The 26,934-nt window shown below is 38.9% G+C and overlaps 2 protein-coding genes and 2 long non-coding RNA genes across 13 annotated transcripts in view; 3 read left to right on the top strand and 1 right to left on the bottom strand.

Moving 5' to 3' along the window:
* Window positions 1–8,425, top strand: part of nedd4l (NEDD4 like E3 ubiquitin protein ligase) — a 43,181-nt gene extending 34,756 nt beyond the window's left edge. For all 9 annotated transcript variants that reach the window (XM_051412444.1, XM_051412442.1, XM_051412443.1 and 6 more), the window contains 13 exons: window positions 191–249; window positions 623–688; window positions 1,316–1,545; window positions 2,885–3,006; window positions 3,128–3,198; window positions 3,524–3,619; window positions 3,726–3,799; window positions 3,925–3,985; window positions 4,213–4,272; window positions 4,403–4,510; window positions 5,237–5,333; window positions 5,773–5,845; window positions 6,481–8,425. In XM_051412444.1, coding sequence (XP_051268404.1) covers window positions 191–249; window positions 623–688; window positions 1,316–1,545; window positions 2,885–3,006; window positions 3,128–3,198; window positions 3,524–3,619; window positions 3,726–3,799; window positions 3,925–3,985; window positions 4,213–4,272; window positions 4,403–4,510; window positions 5,237–5,333; window positions 5,773–5,845; window positions 6,481–6,583 — 1,220 coding nt within the window. In that variant the 3' untranslated portion in view covers window positions 6,584–8,425. The remainder of the gene's footprint in view (window positions 1–190; window positions 250–622; window positions 689–1,315; window positions 1,546–2,884; window positions 3,007–3,127; window positions 3,199–3,523; window positions 3,620–3,725; window positions 3,800–3,924; window positions 3,986–4,212; window positions 4,273–4,402; window positions 4,511–5,236; window positions 5,334–5,772; window positions 5,846–6,480) is intronic.
* Window positions 8,426–11,025: 2,600 nt separating this feature from the next.
* Window positions 11,026–12,539, top strand: LOC127370721 (uncharacterized). The gene is made up of 2 exons (XR_007886269.1): window positions 11,026–11,329; window positions 11,946–12,539. It is a non-coding gene; the product is annotated as an uncharacterized LOC127370721 (long non-coding RNA).
* A 229-nt stretch (window positions 12,540–12,768) lies between these two features.
* Window positions 12,769–20,213, bottom strand: alpk2 (alpha-kinase 2). 2 transcript variants are annotated; one of them, XM_051413056.1, is made up of 10 exons: window positions 19,794–20,213; window positions 16,971–18,468; window positions 16,672–16,819; window positions 15,992–16,119; window positions 15,823–15,867; window positions 15,435–15,733; window positions 14,752–14,840; window positions 14,412–14,629; window positions 14,254–14,302; window positions 12,769–14,174 (listed from the first exon to the last, which is right to left on the bottom strand). In XM_051413056.1, the coding sequence occupies exons 1-10, from the start codon at window positions 20,211–20,213 to the stop codon at window positions 13,967–13,969; spliced, it is 3,102 nt and encodes a 1,033-aa protein (XP_051269016.1). In that variant the 3' UTR covers window positions 12,769–13,966. The 2 variants fall into 2 exon arrangements, with proteins under 2 accessions (XP_051269016.1, XP_051269017.1); XM_051413057.1 differs by lacking the exon at window positions 19,794–20,213 and adding an exon at window positions 18,760–18,961.
* Window positions 16,720–26,057, top strand: LOC127370722 (uncharacterized). Its single transcript, XR_007886270.1, has 2 exons — window positions 16,720–16,851; window positions 19,888–26,057. It is a non-coding gene; the product is annotated as an uncharacterized LOC127370722 (long non-coding RNA).
* Window positions 26,058–26,934: the final 877 nt, after the last annotated feature.

Below are 26,934 nucleotides of genomic sequence, written 5' to 3'. Positions count from 1 at the left end.
AAAAAATTCCCAAACCCCCAAAACCCAAAGATATTTAATTTAAATTATATAAAACAGATAAAAGTAGCAAATCTTCACATTTCAGAAGCTGAAACCAGCAAATGTTTTGCGTAATGTAATGACAGACTTCATGAAAGTCGTGGTGAAGCCTATTGTTGCCTAATGAGTCTGTGTTGTTTGTTTCATCCAGATACAAAGAACACGCAGTGGGAGGACCCTCGCCTGCAGAGTCCAGCTATCACAGGACCTGTGAGTAGTTTTCTCTAACAGAATCTCTGCCACGGCATTGTTGCTACATGGAAACAACAAGTTCCTCTTTTAACGTTGTGGTTCTGTCTGTCACACACTATCATCAGCCTCAGTGTCTTTGTACGACAAAGATAAATCACTTTGTCCCTGCGCTTGTCACTTAACATGCCAACACCTTCATGTTATTCTGTGTACTACTTCAGATATTGTTCTCCCTCATTGCCAACTCCCCTCGCCAAAAACGATGTAGTTTCTGATGTTTTAACAGGAGATTGAAGCATATTTAGTTCTCCTGTTGAAACATTTACATCACAAGCCAAATATTTATAAGGAAATTAATTGTTTTTTGATAATTTGATTGATGTCTGTGCAGGCTGTCCCCTATTCCAGAGAGTTCAAGCAGAAATACGACTACTTCAGGAAGAAGTTGAAGAAACCGGTAAGGAGTGATTTTTAAAATATAGATCTGTCTCAGGTTTCTGGGTTCTTGCTTTAACAATTCCAGGGTAATAGCATAAGCTAAATTTGGTCAAAACCTCACGGCTTCTCCTTGCACAGGAAGGCTCTAATTTGCATCTATTTTGATTGTCCTTGATTGCATAATTATTCAACTTTCTTCACACTTTCCTGACGCTGCGTGACTGAGTTTGATATTTTTACTGCATATTATTCATTGCAATCATTTCACTCTTCGTCATTTTTAACATTCCAGGACGTTACTGCCTGTTTTTTTTCATAACTTACTTTAATGGGCTTGCAATCTATCCAGAAAGTTAATCAACCACCTAGACCTTTTCTGCATTTTGCTCTAGTACAAAATTAGTTCTGCAATCTCCATAATAATTAATAAATAATAAATAATTAAAATAATGAAATAATGATCCCACACAGGTCCTGTTGTAAATGAGATAATAAGCACCTTTAGCAGCAGTTACACTTCGTGGTCTTTTTTGATAAGTCTAAATCAGTTTGATTTTGTACCATGGTCAGATATTCCCACCTTACCTGAAAGAATGAAATCAAAATGTTCCCGTATTTAACACAGTATTATTCTTTTTTATTCCAGGCTGATATCCCCAACCGATTCGAGATGAAGTTACACAGGAACAACATCTTTGAAGAGTCGTACCGTCGAATCATGTCCCTAAAGAGGCCCGATGTTCTGAAGGCGCGGCTGTGGATTGAGTTTGAGTCAGAGAAAGGACTGGACTATGGTGGAGTGGCCAGAGAGTGGTTCTTCCTCTTATCTAAGGAGATGTTCAACCCTTACTACGGCCTGTTCGAATACTCTGCCACGTAAGTCTCAGATTGTTTGTGTGAATCAGTTATCTGAAGAAAGAAACCCTTGAGGCATGTAACAGGATATGGCACAGGACATAGTGTATTGCAAAGCTGGTGTAGTAAAGGAACCATGCTATATGTTTGCAACCATGGAAAAATCCTTCTCTGCTCATATCTTTGGTTGTGTTTTTCCACAAAGTGAAGTAAGGGGCAGAGCTGCCGTATTGTTTCCCTATGAGACTTGTTAAAGTTTCGTTTTACTTTGATGAACTTTTCCTCTCATTCAAAAAGCCTTCCTGGAACAAAAGTTTCCCACATACAGTACATGTTAAGATAATTAAAGGGTTGAAGGATTCGTTCTGTTTCTTGGAACCATTGTCAATAGATGACGACTCATGTAGTGAATGTAGGGCAAAGAGCACAGAAAATATATTGTAGCTAAATGCGTAGGCCACATGGTTGCAACTATCAACCTTTGTTGCATGTCATACCCCCCTCTTTCACCCATTTCCTTTCTGCCTCTTCACTGTTGCTGTCTAATAAAGGCACAAAACAACAAGCAACAGCCTGTCCTCCTCCAACAACAACAAACCTACTTAGCTTAGTTTGCCTGGTTTAATAAAACAAAAATCATTAAACCTTCAAACCATCGAAATTAAACCCCATTGTGATTGTTCATCATCACAGCAACTTTAATAATTTAGGTTTTATATCATCATGCAGCTGCAGTTAAATGAAAAGCTGATGCTTAGCTCACCTTGAAGTTGTTTTCTCCACTTGTATGTTTGCTCCTGGTTGCATAAAACCACTCTCATTATTACCTGTAACTGGGAAGTCACAGTCTCAGTGAAAAATACAATATAATTGTAATATTTAAACAGTGTTTTGCAATATGAGCTGTAAGGTCTGTTGCCATGTTAAGTAGGGACAAATATGACTTCTATAAAAAAGCACTTTTTGCTATTTGCAGGTGGAGCAGCAGAGTCCATGTGCAGTTGAGCATCTAGTGACATAAAGTCCTATGAATATCATTAAAATAAATGTTTGGAGCACGTATGACAACTTAAGCTTTATTCAATTAGATCAAGAGGTAATTAATAATTATTTTATTAAATCAAGGGCAAAGTTTGTATGTTGACTTATCAATCTTTCTGGACTTTCATTAAATCCATTTCCTTTTATATCGCTTGCAGCTGCGAAAACCATTAGATTTTCAGTCAAGATATTATGTTTATTGACCTTTTTTAAGGAGAAATAAACCCATTGGTACTACTGACTGCTCTGTGCATTAAGGAATAGCCTGTAAATGAAACCATGGAAATAACTTTCGTGGTCTCCTCTTGTATCTCTACAGGGACAACTACACTCTCCAAATCAATCCCAACTCTGGCCTGTGCAACGAGGATCACCTCTCGTATTTCAAGTTCATCGGACGTGTGGCAGGAATGGCTGTGTTTCATGGAAAACTACTGGATGGTAACCTGTTCTTATGTGTATTTTCAAGATTGTCATGTGTTAGAACAATTAGGCAATGTTTATGTTGATGTTTGGGAACACACATACTGTTAAAGCGCAGTGTTGTTTTCTGCTTTCTTAGGCTTTTTCATACGACCCTTCTACAAGATGATGCTGGGAAAACAAATCTCCCTCAAAGACATGGAGTCTGTGGTAAGATCTCATTGCTGCTAAATTATTAATGGATAAATTACTTTTTAATTATTAATTCTAGGCCACTGAGTTTGGCACTGTAAAATAGTCTGTAATTTGTATTTAGTGCTTTTAATTTGCTTATTTATTTAAATTATTTGAACAGTTAGCATTTTTGTTAACAGTTGAGCAATCAGCACTGACCACAGGGTTTCTTGTTTGATTGGAATGGATCTACATAAGTGCAATTTTGAATGAGAGCCTGCAATCTCACAAATAAAAGCCAATGAATGATTACATTTTCTTTGTGACTAATTTTCATCTGCCCTGCCTTGTATCCCTGCAGGACAGCGAATACTACAACTCTCTTAAGTGGATTCTGGAGAATGATCCCACTGAGCTGGACCTGAGGTTTTGTATTGACGAGGACAACTTTGGACAGGTGATTTTTAATCTGTTAAAATACACATTTTTAAGCGCAGTAAAGTAATGTAGTTGGCTATCAGGAGTTTCCTGCCCTTTACTTTTAATGTGTTTTTCTTTTTTAGACGTACCAGGTGGACCTGAAGCCCAGCGGCTCAGACATGGTGGTCACCAATGAGAACAAAAAGGAATACATAGAGTAAGGACATTATCAGTATTGTTCCACTTTCTTCATTCTTTTTCTTTTCATGAATAGTTACAGGCTTTTATCATCTCCTAAAACTTGTTTTTGTATTCATGTCTTAATAATCTTCCCTCTGGCAGCCTGGTCATCCAGTGGAGGTTTGTCAATCGGGTCCAGAAGCAGATGAACGCCTTCCTGGAGGTATTTATGTGCGATAATACAGTCGCCACTTGGGGGCAGTGTGAGCACAGACTTTGTGTTGGCGTGTCTGAGGCCCTCTTTTTTAAATTCAACCTCTTCTTTGAATATTTGTTGCTTTCAAAACTTAGTAACATCTCCGTTCTTTAGTGGGATGTTCTGTAGTTATGTTACATGACTTTAACTTTTATCAGAATTATGTGTTCATTCCCTTTTTGTTTACTTTTCAGGGCTTCACTGAGCTCATTCTCATAGATCTGATCAAGATCTTTGATGAAAACGAACTGGAAGTATGAATTCTATATCTTAAACCCTTTCTTCCAATTATTATATCTTTATCTTAAGAATACAGTCTTGAGATGGAAAGTGGCAGTGACTGTAAATACTTTCTCTTCTCCCTCGCCCTCTGTCTCTGCGTAGCTGCTCATGTGTGGTCTGGGTGACGTCGACGTCAACGACTGGAGACAACACACTGTTTATAAGAATGGCTACTGTCCCAACCATCCTGTTATACAGTGGTTCTGGAAGGTACGTCTGATACATCAACACATAGACGTGTAAATAAATGCAACAGAAACATGCACACGCACAGTAGATTTTTGTGTACTGTGTAAAATCGTCAGCCGCATGTTGCCTCATATTAGTCGTGGAAACCGGACGTTTCATAATAAACATCGGTTCCAGTCCTCTTTTCCTCCATCCAGCCTGCGACAGGTTTGCTGGCCTCGCTTTTGAAGATCAAAGTCTGTTTGGAAGAACAGGCTTGTTTGCTCTGATGAAAGAGCCTAAAGTAGTACCTGCCCTGGTTATCATCTGTCGTGACTTGAGCTTTAACACACACAGTCACACACACAAATCCCCTCAGACAGCAAACAATACACACGAGCCATAATTTGTGTGTGTGTGTGTGTGTGTGTGTGTGTGTGTGTGTGTGTGTGTGTGTGTGTGTGTGTGTGTGTGTGTGTGTGTGTGTGTGTGTGTGTGTGTGTGTGTGTGTGTGTGTGTGTGTGTGTGCGTGTGTGTGTGTGTGTACACAAAATGTCATGTCATCTGATGAAATGAACTGGCTCAAACAGCTTCTGTTTGAATTCGTGCAGTCACATTTTTTCTTAAACACACAGATTGTAAAACTGTGTAAAACCTTAGTGCTTTGAATAATTTAATCTTTTTGTGTATTGTAGTTGTGGAAATATATATAAGTATTATGAACTCTCTGAACTATTTAACTAAGTATTTGTCTCTTTGTCTCTTCAGGTTGTCCTGTTGATGGATGCTGAAAAGAGGATCCGACTTCTTCAGTTTGTTACGGGAACGTCACGAGTACCCATGAATGGCTTTGCCGAGCTTTATGGTATGTTCACCAGATAACTTCAGGTTTCCTTTATTTCCCGCTCGTATAACATGACCAGTTCTTTAAAGTCGTATATTATCTCCTGAAACTGCAGGTCCTGAACTTTATGAAACAAAGACATAAAAATAGTTTTCTAAGAACAGATGAGTCAACAGTTGCAGTTCCAAGAATTACTATCACTGCCCAGTGCTTTTAGATTCTAGGACTTTTATGTTTTTTTTTTTTTACATGGCATTAGTGTGAGAAAAAATAAATCATTTTATGTACATCTGTAAGAGTATGCATGAGGCTTTAAATGCTTAAGTATCTAAAAAGGACAATTATTTATATAAAATGCAATAATTACACAGATTCAAAATCTCTTTTTCCTAGCAATGATTGAATCTTTTCATTTCACCCAGAGATCAACTGTGTATCATAATTATTTTTTTTGTGCCAGGTTCTAATGGACCTCAGCTGTTCACAATTGAGCAGTGGGGAACACCAGATAAGTTGCCAAGAGCCCACACATGGTATGTTACTACTACACACACACACACACACACACACACACACACACACACACACACACACACACACACACACACACACACACACACACAAACACAAACACGCTCACACACAGAAAAACAACTCTAAGAGTCTACAGCCATGCTAGCAGCTGGACTTAGCACAACACAGCAGTCCTTGAGCTACAGGCTAACATCAGTGTGCTCATAATGACAATGCCAGTATGCTAATGCTAAGCATGTGTAATGTTTCACAATCTTAGTTTAACATGGTAGCATGCTAACAATTAGGCTGATGGGAATGTCAATTGTTTGCTGGTATTTGCTCATAAACCAAAGTATTGAACAAGTTAAAAGTCTGCCCTGCTGGAGGCGCTAGAGGAGCAGTAAACATAAATGTCTGTAACAAGTTTAAGAGAATAACATTTAATATTAGAGTTCACTTAAAGCCACCAAGAGTCAATGTGATTCATCCTCTGGGGAACACAAATGTCTGCACAGAATATCATTGCAATCCTTCCAATAGCTGAGATATTTCAGTCTGGACCAAACCAAATCGGCCAATTAACCAACAAAATACTCAGTGGCTACCAATTAAATACCAATTTAAGTATAATTTCAATGTTTTTTCTTCCCAGTTTCAACCGCTTGGATCTGCCCACTTACGAATCATTTGAGGACCTGAGAGAGAAACTCCTCATGGCTGTGGAGAACGCGCAGGGCTTCGAGGGGGTTGACTAAATGGCGGCGTCTGACTGCATTCAACCAACCAACAATAAAAACAAACTAAACAAGAAAGCCACAGGGATGTCAAACCAGCTGCTGTAGCAGTTCTGTGCGAGCATGTTGTCCTGTAATGCCTGACTGTGAACCACCTCCACAGCACGGTGGTTCGAGGCTGTACAGCGATTTGTCGAGCCAATATGCCTACATCTTTATATCTTGTCAGTGCGGGTAGGCCACTTCTTTAAAGGTGCTGGGGAAAGAACGAGAGAGTCGCACCCTTGAATGCTGAAATCTATTATCCACAGGCATGAGCGATACATGACGAGAGCTGGCCCCCCTGATCTGCCGTTTCTTTCCCCTCTACCCTCGTCCTGTGAAAATCTACAGTGCTGGAAAACACTAATGCATTTCAATAGCTCCTTTATGTACACTATAGCACAGTATTCAAGCACCTTTCAATGGGAGGGTCTTAGCATGGCCTTAATCTGGCTCTTACATGCACTATTTCTCTAAGAAACTGCAATGGCACTATGATCACAACTCTCTCAAATCCTTAGACCAACACCGGATTACCTTAGGAATGCTAGCCAATCACATTTCAGGAAATCGGCCACACCCCTCCGTAGAGCCTTGTCTATATGTTGTGTGATCAGAAATCGCCACTGCAGCCTTTTGTAGAATAATGTTTTTCTTTTACTTTAAAGCCACTGGTAAGGATTCAAGAATGGGGGATGAAATAAAGCCCCAAAGATGATTTTTATAGTTTTTGTCATCCTGGAACAGATTTCTTTTTTGTTTTGTTTTTTTTTAAATCATTGTTATAATTCTTGCAGGAAAATACTCTCAATGTATTTGTACTGATGAACAATGTTGTTTACTATTTTGACAATTCTATATGACATGGTGTGTGAAGTGTAAATCTGGCTAGTCTGGGAAATAAGTAATCCATATCATTTGTTATGGTGATAGCAAATGTGTTGAATAAAATGGTTTTTATTGTAGTGCTATGAAAGCAGCATGAAACTGTATCTTGTGTTTGCTTTGACTACATGGTAGTAATTTGGACGTGTAATTGCTCTCGAGGTCGAGAAGGGAAAACTAAAAACTGGTAATAGTTTCTTTGAGATGTTTGCATCATGATTATATTAATATTCTCATGCCTGTTGCTGTTCATAATGCTGTAAATTGTTCTTGAAAAAAAAAAACATTTTAAGTTCTTTCATGATATATAAATATATGTATGAACTACATTTAACAGAAGTATTACTGATCAACAACACTAAAATGAAGCCGTGTGCGTGCGCGGATGTTTGAGAGAAAAGCTGTGATTGCCACTGAATATAAAGCAGCACGTTTCTTACAAAGAAATTTTTTTTTGTTTCTTTTTTATGTTTTTGTTTCTCTCTCCTTTTTCTAACACCATTGAACCTAAAGGGCACTTTATAGATCACTCTGAGGTCATGTCACCTGTTGTATGTCTTTTGTCATTAACTTGAATGTGATCCTTTTTTTTTTTTTTTTTTTCCATTCGGAGCACGTACCTGGTGCAATATAAATAGTCTGTAAATCTGGGCTGCTGCTAAGGTAGAAAAAGTTGACAGAAGTGAAGCAGAGACTTCACATCCTTTAGTATTCTCTATTTCCTCTCTTCTTTTCTCTACATTTTCCTTCCCTTGTGTTTCCTCCCCCCTGTGACCCCACTCCTTAAAGTAACTCAGTAACGATTAGTCCTTTTTTAGAGGGTTTTCTTTTTTTAATGAATGATGGGAAATATCACTTTTGTTAAAAGATTCCACCTCTCTGCAACTCTTTGTGGTTCATTTAACTTCAGTCAAATAAAAATGAAACTTCTCAGTGTGTTGTTTGAGTGAATGTGAGTATGAATACTAATGAGGTAGAGACAGTTACAAGAGCCATAAAAATATATCATAGATATATAGACTTACTGTCCAACAGTCCCACATAAACATTAAGTTTTACAAATCCCAAATTTAAAATCCCTCTTCACTGAATCTATTAAGTTCTTATTGCAGTTCTGTAGTTTTTATTTAGTTTCCAGCTCATTTTAGTTTAGTTTTCATTGTTTTGAAAATATTTTTTTCAGTTTCACTGTGTTCTTTTATAATAATATGTGTGGTATTTGTCAGAATAGGTATCACAATACAAACACATTGACTCACAGTCATGTAGACATCCCACTTTCAATAAACATAAGCACCAGTGCCTCCTCATGCTTGTGTTGACAAATTTGATCAAACTGAGACATTTACTGTATATTCTTATTTTTGTTTTTGTGAGTGCACTATATTGTTTCAGTAAATTTTTGTTTATTTCTCAAGTCTAGTTTTTCTTTACATAGGTACATCTATATATCAGTTACTACTACTATTGAGTAAAATATCGTTTTTTTATCATTTAATTGACCGCCATAGTCACTACTTGCTAAAACTTTTATTTCAATCTAATACGTGAACATCTTGTAAGTTAGGATGCATTCTAGACAAACCTACCCAATAGTATTTCAAATATATAATATAAGCTTCACAGGGAGCTGAAATATTAAAATACTGCTTCAGAAAGTCTGCTGCTGAGGGAAATTATGTTAGTTCATCCACATTATAAATAGATTTTTGAAATCCAGCCAACCTTGGAACAGTTTCCTGATATCCAGATACTTGTGATAAAATCACTTTTTCACCTGTCTTGAGACATTAGTGAGACTTCAAAATGTCCCTGTCTCTCTTTTCTGTGCGCACGTGGTGTGGTGAAGGGACCTCAGTTCATTCACACAATCACAATCTAGGAGTTATCAGCTCCAAGGACGAGCAAATAAAAGCCACCCTGCCAGTCCGGGGACATTTTATCAAGTCCTTCTACCCTCGATCTGGTCACAAACAAACCAAGAGCCAACTTCTAAAGCATTCCATCTGCTTGAAAAAAATGTCACCAAGTGCAAATGAGAATACATCTTAACATAACTCCTAATAACCATAAGAAAGCACAAACACTTTTCTTTAGTTTTCTGTTAAAGATAAGATAGTTTTGGTCTGTGAGTTTCTAACAGGCTTCTGTTCCTGTGTTATGTCACAGCTTTGACCTTAAAGAAACCCTGATGGCAAGTTAAAGTAATAACCTGAACCAACAGTGGATGATAATATATTGAAAACATTACATATTTTAGTAATTATTGTTAATTTAACTCCTCTGTGAAGTGTCATGTGGACAAACGTGTAAAATATTTGATTTTAAAGAGTATTCATTCATAACATTCATATTTTATATGAAAGAAATTAAACGCACCAGTATTATTATGATATTTTATGATTGCTTTGGCTCAGTTTTCATCAACAGTTTCAATGAGCAAAGCACTTAATAAAAAGAGCCAAATCAACATTCTGAATTCTTACTTTGAAACACAAAAATTGTAATTTAGTGTCGTGAGGTACAATCAGAATAAGATTTATCGTAGTGTGAGGTCAGACACTAGACTATATTATCTATATGTACAGTTACACAAAATATATTCACTAAATGAAATTAAAGTTGTCAAAAGCCAATGTCAAACTGACTGTGTTACAGCTATCCCAGTGTTACAACACTCCCCGCTCTCCCCCACCCCTGGTTGCGAATCACTGATTTAATATTCGGGCTTCAGAGGTTGAAAACTGAACAGTGACACATATCAGACCTCCAGTTAAAGAGATGCTATTTCCAGTGGTTAAATTTGGATTTGTTATTTTTGGAGGCGTATTTCAGGATTGCCATGTACATATATATACATAGACAACAAAATCTGACTGATATAATTTAAATTAAATAAAACAAGGTGAGACAAGGCATTAAAGTTATTGTATCATTTAGTAAAATTGAAACATTGCTTTGTTGAAGACATGTGAAATGAAGTATCCCCTGCTGATGATAGAAGAGCGTAGGCCTGACCCCAGGACAGCAACGGCCCAATGTAACCAGTGCTTATTTCATAATCTGCTCTAGGTGACAGGTGTTATTATGAAACTGAACCTTGGAGTCATGGCATATCCATACTTATAGTGTAACTATTTTCTATCCATTAACTATTAACTACTTAGAATTTGGAGTGAATCTAAATGAAATAAGTCTTTGCATTAAGATAATACAGGAAACGCATAACAAAAATGCATGTTGACTCAACGGCGTTACTGACTTGCTTTTACTTTATGAGTGCCTGATTTGTGCCTGCTGGTTGTGTTACCTTGCTGACTTTTTGGCCTCTCATCTGCACCAAACTCCAGCTCTTATTACATGAATTAGTTCCTTCTTCTTTTAGGAACCATCACCTGTCAGTCTATTACATTTGGCCCATGGTGTCTTTCAGTGAAACCTTGGTATTAAGACCCTGTTGCCTCACCGGGGCAGTTATTTCTTTTTTTTGGTCTCCCCCTCCTCCACCCCTCACCCTATACCTCTGGTCAGGGTCGATCAATACTTCCCCTGTAGCTTATCACTAATGTGGAACTGGCTGTTTGTCCAAACCCTGCTCTGTCTACATAAAGACTTGGACGGGACAGCATCAAACCCAAATGCACCACATATCACCACATGAACCTGCAGCTCTGAAGGCACCACTGGACTTTTAACTGTTTGGAAAGACTCTGAGACAAAGATACCCCGGTGTGAGAGGGAACGAGAAGAGAAAAGAGAGTAGCTGGAAGAATCGGGAGCAGGAGAGTGACCCCTGAGTATGAATGAATCTAGAGAGAGGATCCACTTTAGAAACTTGAGGTGAGTTGGTTTTCCTGCAATAGGTTGGAATCTTTAAGTAATGTTTTTAACTCACAGGTTTGTCTGTAAAGTTGATAACTGATGAAATTTGATCAAATTTAACAGTTAGAAACAAACACTTGGGGCCAATTTCAGCTCAGAAACATTATGTAATATTGTTAAAAGCAAAAACAACAAAGATGTGTTGAATCTAGTGTAACACACAGTCTGAACCATCTCTATTTCTCAATAACATTTTAGAAAAATATGTGGTTGTAATTTAGAAAAAAAATAGGTTATTTTACTTTGTTACTCACTCACACACTCTCTTATTCACACACACAAGCACACACAGCTGCAGGCATCCCCACAATCAGTAGAAAAAGACGTGAGCGGACTTTGGTCAGTTGGATAACACTTTGTGTATTTACACAGCATTATTTACCCTATTTTCTGTTTTTCATTTGGGTTGTATTCCAGCATATTGAAAGGGAAAAAATCATAAATCATTGTGAAAACACCACAAACCAACATCATGTGTACTACATTATGTTTGATTTTCTCTACTTTCTGTTCTATCCATTGCTCTTTATTGATTCAACACGTCACCAAACTACTTTTTTCCTTATTTCACCAGGTTGTCCGTCCACCAGTATGTATTAACAACCTCTCCGTCTGCAACATCTACAGTAAATGCTGTCCTCCAGAGCTGTGGAGTGTGACAATGGTGTTTGTGTCCTCTGTATCAAACGCCATTATCACACTAAATAGCTACAGTGTGAAAAGGACCTCAATATATTCCTCAATTTCCTGGTTTGCCTGGTTGGGTTTTGTTTTTCTTTTGTCATTTGTTGGTTTTGTGGCTTCTTTCTAATAGTTTCTAATAGTTTCCTGATTCATAAAGCCTGAAAAAAATGTCCTCATCTGCTGCTAGTGCCTATAGTATAGGAACACATTACACCACGCAGGAGGGGCAGAGATGAAAATAGATCTGCAGTGTGTTGATATGTCGTACATGATCTTGAGCCTCAGAGTGTGACCCACTTACTTTTGCGTTTGAGGCGCTAATTTGCTGCTGGAGACCTTAACCTGTAAATATAGATATTGACATGCTGCCAACTTTTTGCCAACATGTAAGCAGGTCAGGCACTAGTGTTATATGTTTTGCACAATTGTCTTCATCCATGCAAATAACATGAATAAACAGTGTTTGTTTTTGTCTCTTGCTAAAGAGTGCGCATTAGCAATTCCTCAGAACTAAAAAGACATAATGTTCACATTTTATAAATACCTTCAACGCCAGTCCTATGGACGAAGAAAAACAGATATTTGCATATTTACACAGACAGTGTCACAATCATGGTGCAATACCACCCCGTCTCTCAAACCTGTAGGTCAGAGGTCACATTACATTAATTGTGAGTTGATTTAACTTAATGAAAAAGAAATCAGAAACCGTCTCCAACCAGCAACATCTCTTTAATAACAAAGATCTACTATTTGCATACACACTGGCTATAGCCGCAACCTGAGAGCCATGTCAGAAATGTGGGTCAGGGATTTAAACAGCAACAGTGAGAGCAGGACAGAGAGGGTTATTATATGTAGAGACCGTGTGAGACTGCAATTGAATTGATCCTATGGGCTATGTATGTAATTAGATTTTTCTCTCAGGTTAGTCTGGTGCCATGACTGGGTTTAGTTTTACATGTCTTTCACTTAGTTTGAGCTAGACCAGCGCAGTATAGATCCTTAAAATGATGTCAGATATTCAAAAATAAATCTAACAAGCAGAATTGCCCCTCATAATAAAATGAAAAATCTATACATTTTCACATTTTTCAGTGAATACATTCAAAGGCATTAGCTTACTTAGCTTAATGTGTACAAAATAACTTTGTGTTGTTTCTGGGATATAAATATGAGCACATCTTAAATCAGTAGCTTTACTACATGAACAAACATTATAGTAATGTAAGATTAAATTGAATATACGCCCATCAAATACCTCTGTCACCTTGCAAATAAATCATATTACCCACTCATACAGTGTAACTGAACCTTAAACAATATACTTCCTCTACTGTGTCTATTTTATCGTACAACCTACTTTAAAGACATTTCCTTTAATCAATTAATTAACAAGTTCATTAATTTAATGAACTAATAGTTTGAAAACATCACATAAGTAGAAAAACAAGAAAAACTCTGCATTGATCTGTAAAGAAAATCATTGCACCTCATCAATAAAAGCAATCTCTAAGACATCACAGTTCAACACTGTCGACAAATTCGTCATTCTTATCATCATTTTCAAGTGTTTTTAAATTTGTCACAGTTTTTCTAAAACTAAATAAAGTTTCCTTCCTCAGATTAGAAATACTCATAGTTATACAGAAACCATCTCTGGTTAAATCTTCTTATTAAAATAAATAAATCTCTCAAATGTTCAACATGAGATGAAGCAAAAACTGACTGCGTAACGATAGGTGTCCTCCATGATCTAGCCTGCCACAGTCCAGAACCCAGAACACCTTTCTGATTCCCCTTTGACAGGCCCAAACTCTGCATGATGAGGTCCAACATGAGTGAAGCGAATCACCAAAAACCTCACCATTTCAATAAAAATGAAAGCCATAGTCCAAGATTCTCCTCCTGTTATGACTTTCCCTTCACTGTTGGCCCAAATGTCTTTTTCTTGGGTGCAGCAGGGGGTTGAGGTTTGGGTTTCGGAGCAGATGCAGGCTTTTTAGCTTTGGGCTGCAGGGATTTGAGGCCCAGGAGCTCACAGTATTTGTTGCACTGGTGCAAGGCTTTGAACTGGTCAATGAAGGAGGTGGCACAGTTTCCTTTGAAGCCTTTATATCTAGAAAGAAGGAAAAAAAATGAATACATCAGCTTGCATGTATCTATAATTTGCATCTATTATTGGTGTAAACACTCACCCTTTCTTGCAGGTGGCTATTCCCACATCAGTAAGCCTCATTCCCACTCCTGAAAACCAAAAAAATATATATTTAGTGCTCTAAATTGTAATTTAAGTTCAGATAAAAAATTTATATTTGCACACATATCAAAACATCTAATTCCATGTTCTTCCAACCTTGCATGTCAGTAACCAGAAGGTTTCCCTCAGTCTTATCGTAGACCCAGTGCTGGAAAGCACAACATTTCTGTCCTGCCTCCGAGTCACGTCTCATCAGGTTGATTTCTTTGCCATCCTTGACTGAATACTTGACAAAGTCACCGATCAGCTCCTCCTCCAGTGTGGCATATGGGATGTCATTGGATGGACGGTGAACCAGGTAGATGGGAATGATCCTACGCAAGGAATACAATTATTTAAGTTATGAGCTTTTATTTATTTATTATTCTATGAAGGCAGATGTGCTGCAGAGTTATGTTGGGCATTAAGTTTACAGTTTTTTGTATGTCTCACTCACTCTGGGATCTCTCCGAAGGCTTCAACAGACTGGGCCGCAGTGGTGTATGCCTTGATGTACTCTCTTGCTGTGTTCTGCACCTGGCACTCCTACAGAGTAAGAAGTCAATTACAATACTTTAAGTTTTAGAAGATCTCTGCACACAATGATGGAAAGATAGTGATAAAAGACATCTCATAAAAGCTTTAAAAAAAGATTGTGTTTGCTGTGTTTTTGTAAAAGGTATTTTAACTCAGAACTGAATGAGTGACATATTAACACAAAACTAGATGGCCCCAAGTGTCACATTTTACATTCTACAGTATGTACATTTTGGGGCACAAATGCTGATACTTTCTATGCAAATTAATAAAAGGCATTTTAGTGGCACCTTTTGAGCCATGCATGCAATTTTATTCAACTGCAAATGCAATCAATTTGAATTTTGAATCTTGCATGTCAGAAAAAAACATAGTCCTGTTCATTAGGTTAATGTGCTAACAATATTGTATTGTATACAATTATACAATGTATACAATTATATTTGAATTATTTATTACATTTAATACAAAATCTGTGGTAGAAAAAGTGTTTTGTGTGTATGTAATGTGGTACCCAAAGAGGACTGTAATGAACATAATCCAATAATACTTTGAGCTATGAAGGACTGCAGGCCTAACATCAGAGTCCTGTGACGTTCTCACCTCTACAGCCAAGGTAAAGTTCTTCTGAACAAGCTCGTCGTTGTTCTTGGTCCCGTAGCTGATAGCATTGTGTACTTTGAGCACACAAGAGTGTCCAGGTAGTAACAGGGGTATCTGACCCACATGCAGCTTGGTCCGGAAAGCCCGCCGGTGCATCCCCTCCCCAAAGTGGACCTTTTCAGTGAGGATGCTGACAGGTTGGTTCTCTCCAAAGTATTGGTCAGATAGGAAATCCTCTTTGAACATCAGCCTGGAACACTTGACATCCTCCTCTTCACTCCCCATCTCTACAGGGGCAGCTAGAAAAAAGAAAGTGTCCTCTGTTATCAGTCAAAATCCCCCCCAAAAAACAAAAACTGTGTGATGTAAAGTTACAAACACAACTCACATGATACGGCCTTCAGAGATGGAGGGATCACAATTTCACCGAGCACTGTAAAATAGGTCAATAAATGCAGTTTTTGAGTAAATTCTGTTACATATGGATACATAGTTATATCTTACATTTTTCTTGTCCATGTTCAAGATAGTTGTTAATGTTAAGTCATGTATTATACCTTCATATGTGAGCAGGTAGTCCAGGGTGACTGATCCGTGTAAACTGGTGAGCCGACACTCGTACTTGCCCAAGTCTTTGTGAGAAGCGTTGGAGATGTTCAGTGACACTCTGCTCTCGTCCCCTGCACTTCAGAGAGAGGGACAGTGTCACAAAATGCAAAAGATAATGGCTAAACAGTTGGATAGTTAGCTAAAAGTAGTGGATAAACAGTTGAATTAGCCAAAAGTAGGCCTATGGATAAATGGTTGAAACCGTTAAGTAATATTTGAAATACGTAGCTAAAAGTTACAACAGCTGAAAGTAGTTTTAGGCCAGTTACTTGACCAAACTGGCCTAAAAATACACAGTTTATTTGTATGAAATCATTGTAACAATATACACATCCATTATTTAATCTATTTGAAATACGACTGGTGGTATCAATGAAGGATTTGAGTTCATCTGTAAGGGGCTGTAGGGGTATATCAGACAGAAAAGGTTCACTGCTGCACATCACTTAGACTAAAGGCGCATATAGTTGCCAAAGATAATAGGGTTATGGAGTATGTGGTAGTCACTGGTAAGTACTATAGAAGACTAGTACTAGGTACTATTGTAGAGTTATGTGAAAGTATTGAGTAAAGATGAGGGTAAAATTGAAGAAGATACATTGTAAAAACATGTAATAAAATAAAATACCTTCTCTTGATCTCAGAAAGGACAGTGCCGTCTCGGCCCCAGGTGACAGTGTGGTGGGAGAACACAGCCGCAAACTGACACCACAGGCACAGACTCTGGGGGTCCCCACTCACTGCCACTGCTTGGATAGGCTTCAACACCTTTGGCTCTGCAGACGTGATCATATGCTTTTATTATGAGGTGAATAATGTATGTTTATATATCATAATGCAGGAGAACAGTTGGATATCTGCTCTTGTGTTGATAATGTGTCACAGAAGAGTGCTTAGTGGAAAAATGGTGTAATGTACATTCCTTACCTTCCTTAGGTGGGATTTTCTGTTTGACTACTTCACTGTATGCCTTCTTCCGAGTTTCCCCGGCATCTACCTTGGGCTCCTCTCCCTTTGTCTGGATAGAGACTTCTGGCTTGGGTATTTTAGACTCCAAAACACTGACAATCTTCCCAAACTTATGCTCTGACAGGCGTCGTCTTTTAATAATATCATCGTTCAGAGGACTGGTGAAGTTTTTTGGCTTGTGGTCTTTATGATCCGTCTTGTTCTGAACTTGTTCTCCCTGGGAAGCTTTAGCCTCTGGTTGCTGGGACTTTTTCTCAGTACTATGTGACTGATCACTGTCCTTTTGAGCTTTCCCAGCTTTAACACCCAGGGTGGCCTCAAACATCTCAATCCTTCCTTTTGCAGTCTTTGGTTTTGCTCCATTTTCCACTTCAACCAATGGCTCCCCTACACTTTTCACTCCTGTTGCATTCTGAGCATGTTTCTTTTTCTTCTTGCCATGTGTCTTGCTTGGAGCCTTCTCCGTCGCCACACCAGTCTCAATCACCAATTTAGCCTCCTTGTCCTCAGGACCAGCTGGAGTGTTCTCACTGGTATGATTTTCTCCAGTAAGAGGGTGATTTTCTTGCTGTTTGCAGACCTGCTGGCCTGAAACATGGTGAGATAAATTCTCCTGTTTCTTGGAAGCTTGTGCACCATGGTGATGACCGGCTGACTTGTCCTTTTTGGAGCGTGTTTTGCCCTCTGAGGTGGACTTGTGGGTTTTGTGAGGCATCCTTTCAGCTGTTTTCTGATTAAACTTAGATTGTACGACTGTGGCGATGGGACTTGAAGCCCTGGAGACAAATGGGTCATTTAAATCTAAAGTGATGAATGCAATGCGGTTCTTCTCTGAGATGATTAATTGATCTGCAGGGACAACAGCCAAGTTCGACAGTTCTCTACTGAGATCATTAATCTCCTCAATTACTGTTTTTCTTGTAGTGAAGAAACACTCTGCAGTATCTAAGTCCAGTTGTCTGTCTGGTGAAGATTTATCAGAGGACTCTAGTGTATTTTCCTTTTTATGAATCAACTCTTCAACACCTTCCAAATATGGTTTGTCTGTAATCCCATCTGAGGTTGGCCAGGGAATGCAAGGTTGTATGTGATCACAACTGAGGTCCCTGTTGTTATTGAAAGACCTTTTGGCACAAGTTTGATCTCCTTCCAAACTGTTGTTTGTCTGATGGATGAAGGAGGAGCTAAGAGGAGCTAAGGGCATAATAAACTTGGGACTTCCCCACTGTGGCTCCAACTGACAGGCTCCAACAAGATCTCGTAAAGTGTCAGACTTTGTGCAGTGTGAGTTTGTCAGAGTGTGAGTGGTGAGGAAACAAAGATTTGTTGAAGATTCTCTTCCTTCACGATCAACCCCAGCTGGCCCACAGCTCCTTTTAGCTTCCTGATTGGTCACCCAGCCCGGCTGGGAGATACTGTGGTCATCTGTCACTTCACACAGTCCATCTGCAAAGGGCTGATAATGAAATTGGATAAATATTAATTAAAATGTGAGATTATTTTAAGAAACTGAGACAAGATATTTATTAGAATATTAGAAGAATTTTGCCTTGTACGCCCAAGTATAAGTCAGACTCCATCAAGACTAAAATATAATAGTATATTTGTAGTATTATTAATTATTATTTTTAAACCGCTGGCATAAATATCATTAAACAGGTAACTATTTTACAGGCATACTCTGCAGCTAGAAGGTAACAAAAACATGCCATTTCAGATCTTTGTATTTTTTCTGTTCAACACATACCGTGCTATAGAGCCACAAAGCAGAAGTTTATGAAACACCATGCTCTTACATCCAATCCCACAGTCCATATGTCCTGCATGCAACTGAACCCTGCACTGTCACTGTTATAGACAGGAGTTCCAGCTATGCCTTGTGCTCCTAAGCCAATCAAAAGCAGTCTCCTGGACCCACGGACCTGTTGGCGTCCTGATCCTGGGTTTTTAAAGGAGATGCGGTGGGAATGGGGTGTGTTAAAGGGCGCATATGAAAAGAGAGATAGAGTAAAGGAGGGTCATGTTTCAGTCCTCAGCTGTGCTCTCCTCTCACCCCTTCACCCTGACACGCCACGGATGCATGCTATTATCATTGAACTCTCAGCTATTATTAGATGCCATTTCTGTCCATCTGAAGTTTTCCTCTCAGGCACTCTCGTTTCCTTTAGCACACGCAGCTGTCAGTCTTTGAGATGGGAGCCAAAGGATTTATCCAATAATACAGAATTGAGCATGGGTGACAGTCCTTGGGTGCAAAATGAATGGCTCCAATCCAAAGCAAGCGTGGGTTTCACTCTCAGGACTACTCTACGCACCTCCTGACTGGCTATCAATACTGTAGGTATGACAACACTGACAAGGGCAGGAGCGGGAATGTCTCTTAACGTTCTGGTCATGTTTCCAAATCGCATGACAGGTTTATCTGTTGGCCAGCACAACTGATGTGAAGGTGATCGCTGTTATTTTCTCGTGAAGGGTGAATCTTTCCACTACTCTCTCTCTCTCTCTCTCTCTCTCTCTCTCTCTCTCTCTCTCTCTCTCTGCCACACACTTCAGAGAAGGTGGTGTGTGTTTAGAAGTGTGTGAGCAAGCACGTGTGTGTGGTTCTGTATGTGTGGGACTAACACATAGGAAAGAAATGTACCTTCCCCCACGTTTAGTTGTGAAATATCTACTCACATTTCATGCTTTTTGCACAAACTTTCCAGCCGTACTTTTCTGAATTGTACAAGATACAATTTTAAAGACAATTTTGAATATAGATCTATATTCTAATCTTACCTCCTTGATTGTTAGCTCTGCATATGTGTTTTGTCCCTCCAAATCTGTATCCTCGACTATATTCAATATGATTTGATCTTCTTCATTGCTGTAGAAATGGTCTGCCTCAAAGGACTCGACAAATCCACCAAAGTGAGAATGGACCAGACCAGCGGAAGAAGTAGATCGGGGGATCACATCAACACCGTATCCTCCAGGAGAGGCCACCGTAGCACTGGATGATCCCATGGATGAGTGCTGCTGTGTGGGGCGCAGAGAGTGCTCAGCCTGGCTGCTGAGGATTTCTTCTGGCTCCTTTTCTCCTTGTGTGGAAGGTGTTGAGTCACACAGGGACTCAACACTCGAGAGACGGCTCTGCCCAGAGAGGACAGAGCTCTCTGGGATGTTTTGTGCCTTTAGAGGCTGATCCTGGATACCCATGAGCGATGGCTGTGATTGTGCCTGTACTGCTGACTCTTGATCCTCTCCTTCTTTAGATGTCTCTGTATCTATATGAGTGTTCACCTCTGCTAGTGCCTGTGTCAAAGCATCTATCTCAGCCCCTATCTCTGTGAAGGCAGCTGTGAAGTCCTCTGGTGGAGCCGCGATGATCCCAGTCCAGTCTGAGAGAGCGCTTGCCCAGCTGTCCACTGACGACCACCTCTCAACCGGTGGCCCCCAACCTCCAGTGTCATCACCGGACCAGCCAATCACTTCACTACCATCAGGGTTGTAACATGACACTTGTGTCTCTCCTGTGGGAAAAGACAAGTCACTGGTGGCCGTGAGCCCTCCTTGCATCACAGAATGACCTGTCTTGTCCGAAACATCCCTATCTTCTATATCCTCACCTGCCAGATACTGGCATGCGTCCAGCCATAGTTCGATGGGGCTGTCATTGCGCCGTGGTTGGGGGGTTAAATCAGTGACCTCTGCTTTCCCTCGTCTAGCATCATTTACTGACATCAAGCCTGCCTCGCAGGCATTCACAGCAGGTGGTCTTAGTCTTGTGGGTTGGCTCACGTCAGACTCATAGTCCACCATAGCTCGTTCCTCACTGGAGCCGTGATGACATTGTGTCACCACATTTTCTGAATCACACATCAGTGACTGTGAATCGCAGTCAGGGTCTGACTTTTTTCCCCCTGTTTGTGATAATGGCCGGTATTCAGGACATTTAATCTCCTCTGGATCAACATTAGGGCTAAGTATGAAGTCATGTGTGTCACTTTCAAAGATATAAAGGTCTGACACAGGTGCTATAGCTGTATCACTCTCTAAACTATCTGACTGATGTGATAACGACCTTAATAGATAAGTTGCTTGACTGTCTTTAGAACTGAAGCTGTGACTATAGATGGGCTCAGTGAAAGATGGCTCCATTAAAGGTTGAGGTGTGCTATTTTCTTGTATGGGAGAAAAACAGAGGGCTGGTTCTTGTTTAACGTAAAACTCTGAAAAAGATTCAGAAAGAGGGGAAATAAGGTCATGAGAGAGGTGAGGTAAAAGAGGTTCTGATGAGCCAAAATAGCTAAAAACCCTGAAATCCTCATCCATTAAGGAAGGCTCTGAACAAAGTGACAAACACTCTGACATATTATAGCTGGATGACGAAGGCTTCTGACAGTCTAAGTCAGTGGTTTTCTCCTGAGAGAGGCATTCGGGAACGTTTGATAAAGTCTTGGTTGATTTGTCAGTGGGCTCTGACACAGTCTCTGCTCCTGTCTCGTATGCAGACAGCGTGCTTTCTGTGGGACTGTGCAGAAGAGAGAGAGACTCTAGATTCCCTGTTTGACTGTCTGTAAGAGCTGGTGGCGACTGTGTTTGGTCTACCGTGCAAAGGAGTGGCAGATCCATGGGGACTTCTAGTGGTGCTGCTTGAGGAGGTTGTCAGCAGTGAGGATTTGGCTGTCAAACAGCAACTTCAGGCCAAGTTTTGGGACGAATGGCACAAAGTTCTATGCACACATTATTTGTGCCTGGCTTTTCAGGTGTCATTACCTCCACTGGGTCCAAGTGCATTCTTGTGCTTTTAGATTCCTTACCTGCAAAGTAAAACATGACATCACAAGAGAATTAAAATATTTCACAGTTAAATTGCAAAACTGGAAGAAAAGATCTGAAGCTCATGTGTATGTTTACCTCCTCGATTGGAAGTATTTGAAGTAAAGGCACACTATCTCCCTCTAGTTGTTTATCTTAGTTAAGAAGGTGCCCATTTAAATAGCGTGTTGCATCTATTTTAGAAGCTTTTATAGGACACTTGACATACCTTATCACCTTCTTGTTGTCATTATTGTGTAGCTGATAAAAGTGTCTGGTGTGTCTGTGTGGTGTCTGTAGCTGCAGACTAGACTCCAAATTCTATTGTCTGGCACAACTGAGGGGTAGTAAAGCATGTCTACATGATCAAAATACAGTATTTTCATGTGGAATTATATGTGGAGCTAGACAGTGTGCGATTCATTAACAGCTGTTATTGAACTTTTGCACAATGCTGTCCAATCCTTAATAGCTCGGTACCAGACAAGACGCACCAAAATATTGCATTCAGAAGCCCTTAGAGCTGCGAGTATTTAAATATCAAGAGAATTCTTAAGAATCTCTGGTATTAATCATTAGCTCAAAGGGGCTACATTAGGCCAGTCCAGTTTCAGCGTATTTGCTGCAAAATTATGAATATTGCTCTTTTATTTACCTTAAGTTGAAAATACTGTAAAATTTCAGATATAACGATGTTAATTCTTTCAATATTCATGGCATTCCAAACTTTATAATTTGGTAGGCTAATAGACATTGAATGTTGCTTTTTTGTGTAGTTCTAAGAAATTATAGAGTTACACTGGGGGAGTTACCATCCTAAAATGTTGGTCACAACAATGACAATACACCTGACCTATATTAAAATCCTATCGCCAGTGTTGCCCACTACCTGAGGTATTTGCAGAGGCTTGATATGAAGTGTTGAAAGGGGAGGCTTCAAAACATGCACCCTGATATACAAGATTGCAGGAGGGGAACTGGTGGCACATTCACTGGAAAAATACCAGTACATCTTCACCCATGACCTGCATTTGTCACATTCCTGCTGCAGTGAAGGACACCTAGCCTCAGGCCTCAAATGTTTACTACGAAAACAGATCCTAGTTTACCTCTATTGACAAACACCTTGAACACAAACTAATTTCACAAAATGTCCGGGCTGCAAAAACATTAAAAATGTTCATTTTAGAGTTAATAGTCACTGAACTAATGTTATAATCACAATGTCTATAACACCCTGTACCAAATGATCTTAACACTGCTAAAGATAGATTTATGTTACCTTAAATTAATTCGTTACTCTTCTGATTTCAATCATATTTTGTACAGAGAGTCCATATTTTTTATTTAGATCACGTGCATGCTACTAGTCCATATATCAGAGTTGTGACATACTCTGACATACACTTTGATGTTTTAAATTGAACAGAAATCAATCTTGTTGGTATGCTTGATTAGCACATTAGGTAGGGATTGATCTGTACTGACATTAAAAAACAATAAAGCTGTCAGCACATGCGTGACTAAGAGCAAGAAAGTGTAATTTGATGTCATCTTGACTCTCTGTGCCAAAATAGATACACTCTCAGTCACACAACACCCCCAAGAGCCTGCTGCATCTTTAAAGCTTCTGTATGTGAACGACTCGCTTGAAATACCAAATACAGTACATCTAAACTGTTTTGAAAATAACACTATCTGCCTCAAAATGTAATACTTTCTCAACACTCACTGCTGCAAATGACCAGGGTGAAAACACAACAAGTATTTGTCAAAATTCATTACACGTGTAAATCATGTGGAATTAATTCTGATGCTTTACAGAGTGAATCATGAGTGTCAAGCAGCACAGCAGTGTGTGTGTGTGTGTGTGTGTGTGTGTGTGTATGTGTGTGTGTGTGTGTGTGTGTGTGATGTGTGTGTGTGCATGTCAACCCATCATCAGTGTTGTAAGCGTCAAAGCAGTGTGATTGACAACATTTACCATGCCCAAAGAAAAAACCACCAACATATGTCAAACAAGTTAGCTCACAGCTGAATCACACATAATAAAAGTAGTATTATTACTTGAGGTATTAGTACAGATGTCATAGCCTTTGAAGGGGATTTTCAGCCATGCATGTAGTACGTACCCTTTTCATAGCCGTGTGGTTGAAGATATAGACCTATGATGTAGGACTTCAGTATGAGCTCAGGCAGAGCTGGCAGTCTCGGGGTGTGAGTCTATTTTTAACAGTTGCCCCCCTTAAGTACAAAGTCAGTTACCTGATATTGTAGACATGTGCCGATCTTGAACATATAACACTCGAAATCTATATTTATTACAGACTCTTTCAGTATGGACCTATTTTACAGACTGATTTTGATTTGTGGTTGTCATTGATATGTAATTGAGGAAAGTTTTTGACTCTTGCCAGGAAGAGAAATATTGAAAAACCTTAGGCGAGCATGCACTGGAGTAATAATTTTGGTTTAGATAAGGAGTTTTTTCACCATTTGATATCCTGCAGAGGGAAAAACAATTATATATTTCACTCCTTTCTCAGCCCAGAAGGCTAATTGTTTCATGAAGTTAAAAGAATAAAGAGAAAATAGAACAAAACTGCTGATACTCTTTTGAACATGAGCCAGTCTTTTAGATAAAAGGTTTATTTTTCCAAAGAAATGATCTACGAATTCTCTGAGGGCTTGTAAGCTTGTACATTATATTTTGTGTGAAAATAATTTATTCTTATCCACTTATATTCATAAGTGTAACCAAGAAAATATATATTTTAGTCTTTTTACACTACATAATGTATAACAAAGAAAGTTTTCCTTCTGATATAAATGTGTTTACACTGCACTCGTGACATTGAGGGTCACATGTCTGACAACACTAACAACCCTCTAATTACTCTGGTAAAGCAACAATGCACTGTTGTCAGTGGCCAAAACAACATAATGAGACCAGACCTTTCTTGGCTTCTGTGGAAAATTATTAGTAGTCAATTATCTCAGCCTAGCGTGACAGTGATATAATGTGACTTTTTTCTCTCATTTAGCCAAATTACTTATCTCATAAGCAGTGAACACAAACTAATCCTTAATGACATAAATGGCAGGTCAGTTTCCAATAATTTGAATAGGCCAACAATTTAGTTGGAAAGTGATGATGATTCTGTATTCATGGTGTCTGTTGTTTGTACTCAAAAGCATGAAACATTTATGATTTTACATTAAGTTCAATATCCATAGATACTTGGAAAATGGATGTGCTTGAAGTGGAGTCACATAAGTGTGACTATAATGACTACAAGACTGCAGAAAGTCACGGAATAGTCCAATATAATGTGTTCATTAGTGCTTTGGAATTTGGACAAAGCCAGACTAGCTGTTTCCACCTGTTTCCAGCCTTTATGCTATGCTAAGCTAAGCTAACCAACTACTAGCTGCAGCCTTATATTGAAGGGACAGATGTAAGAGTGGCATTCTCATCTAATTCTTGGTAAGAAAGTAAAAGTTGGTTGTTCAGGTGTCTACAGAGTTGGATATAAACAGTGTCTGACTTATTATGTCTCTTGTTACACATTTATTTTTAAAACACAGCTCATGTCTGTTGCATGTAATTAGATATTTGCATGAAAATGTACTTCTTGATGTCTGTGTAATCCTTAAAGGGGAATTTTCTCAAGATCATAGCATTTTCATAGTCCTTGTTACTTCATCCCATGCTCTTATCCTGCTGCTTGACAATATTTAATGGCTTATTCCTGCTGCAAATCTCCTATACATTACTGCCTTTGACTTTATTTATTGCAATTTAATTATTTATCTTCCTCCTTTTGTTTGGGTTTCCTCAAACCAGGCAGTGACCTTCTCCAGGCATCCACATCCTTATGTCACAGCAGTTTTTCCTATTGTGCTTTTAAGAAATGTTTTACACTTGAAAAACCTCAGGTCCTCTTTTAATGGTATTAAACATTGTTTCAGACTTGTTTACTTCACTGTATATCTTTCTGAAAACTGCTTACTAGTTGTTGCTTCATAATGATGTAAATAGGTGAATGACAGTTTTATTTTTGTTACCAAGAGTAATTTATGGCTGTTACATAATTTCTCCTGTGACAGGTGAGGGAAGCAGATTCTTTTACTGCTTTAAAATCACCACGTTGTAAATAGTTGTTTAACAACGGAGGCCCTCCAATAAAACAGCCATGACTCAAGTGTTATTTTTTTAAAGAATAAAGAAAAGAAAATATATTATTTATGACTGTGAAGGTTTATACTATCACTATTGTTGTGTGTGTGTGTGTGTGTGTGTGTGTGTGTGTGTGTGTGTGTGTGTGTGTATATGAGAAATCAGTGATGAGTTTTATGAATGACCCCCCCCCCCCACACACACACACACACACACAACAAAGGGGTTATCTTTACAAGTTCAATAAACAGAGGGGGATGAAGACACAAACCATTCTAATGATATAATTTGCTTTTACTCTCTTTGTGCCTTTATGTAACACTTGTGTCCGCACACCTGTTCATGTGGTGCCCTGTAAATTTACTCAGCAACAGAGAGAACATTATTGGACTGCTGGTGCATGTGCATGTGTGGGGGGGTTGTTGTGTATTAGTTTGCCTTTGATTCTTCCTGTGTTTTCTTTATTTAAAAAAGTATATTTCGGGGCAGGTTTATTAATATTATTTTGTTAAACTACTAAAATAAAGCTTTAGACATAATGTGTCACATCACATTAGTGATTAGAGTCACAGGACATTAATAGGGCAGGATTTGTTATGATGTAGCTATTAAAGGGTGTGTGTGTGTGTGTGTGTGTGTGTGTGTGTGTGTGTGTGTATCATTCTGTGGCTTCTCAGATGCAACACATTAACAGTGGTGGGTTGAGCTGGCAGGTGGACGGTTGTAAGTACGAAATCAATACAGAGATTTACAGCATAAAATTTAAAAATAACCCCTTTATGTATTCTGCAGTGAGGGTACAACAGTATGTTATCTGTTAAATGCATGTATAAGAATACCAAATCTTTTCTTTCTCCAAAACAGCAGTTCAAACAGTGTTTATAATATTTGAAAAGGCACTAACAGACTCAGACATGTTACACAATCTCAAACATGTTG

Source organism: Dicentrarchus labrax, unplaced genomic scaffold (genome assembly GCF_905237075.1).
Source record: "Dicentrarchus labrax unplaced genomic scaffold, dlabrax2021, whole genome shotgun sequence".
NCBI lineage: Eukaryota > Metazoa > Chordata > Actinopteri > Moronidae > Dicentrarchus > Dicentrarchus labrax.
Note: the sequence above shows the minus strand (reverse complement) of the source record. Positions and strands in the feature narration are given on the sequence as shown.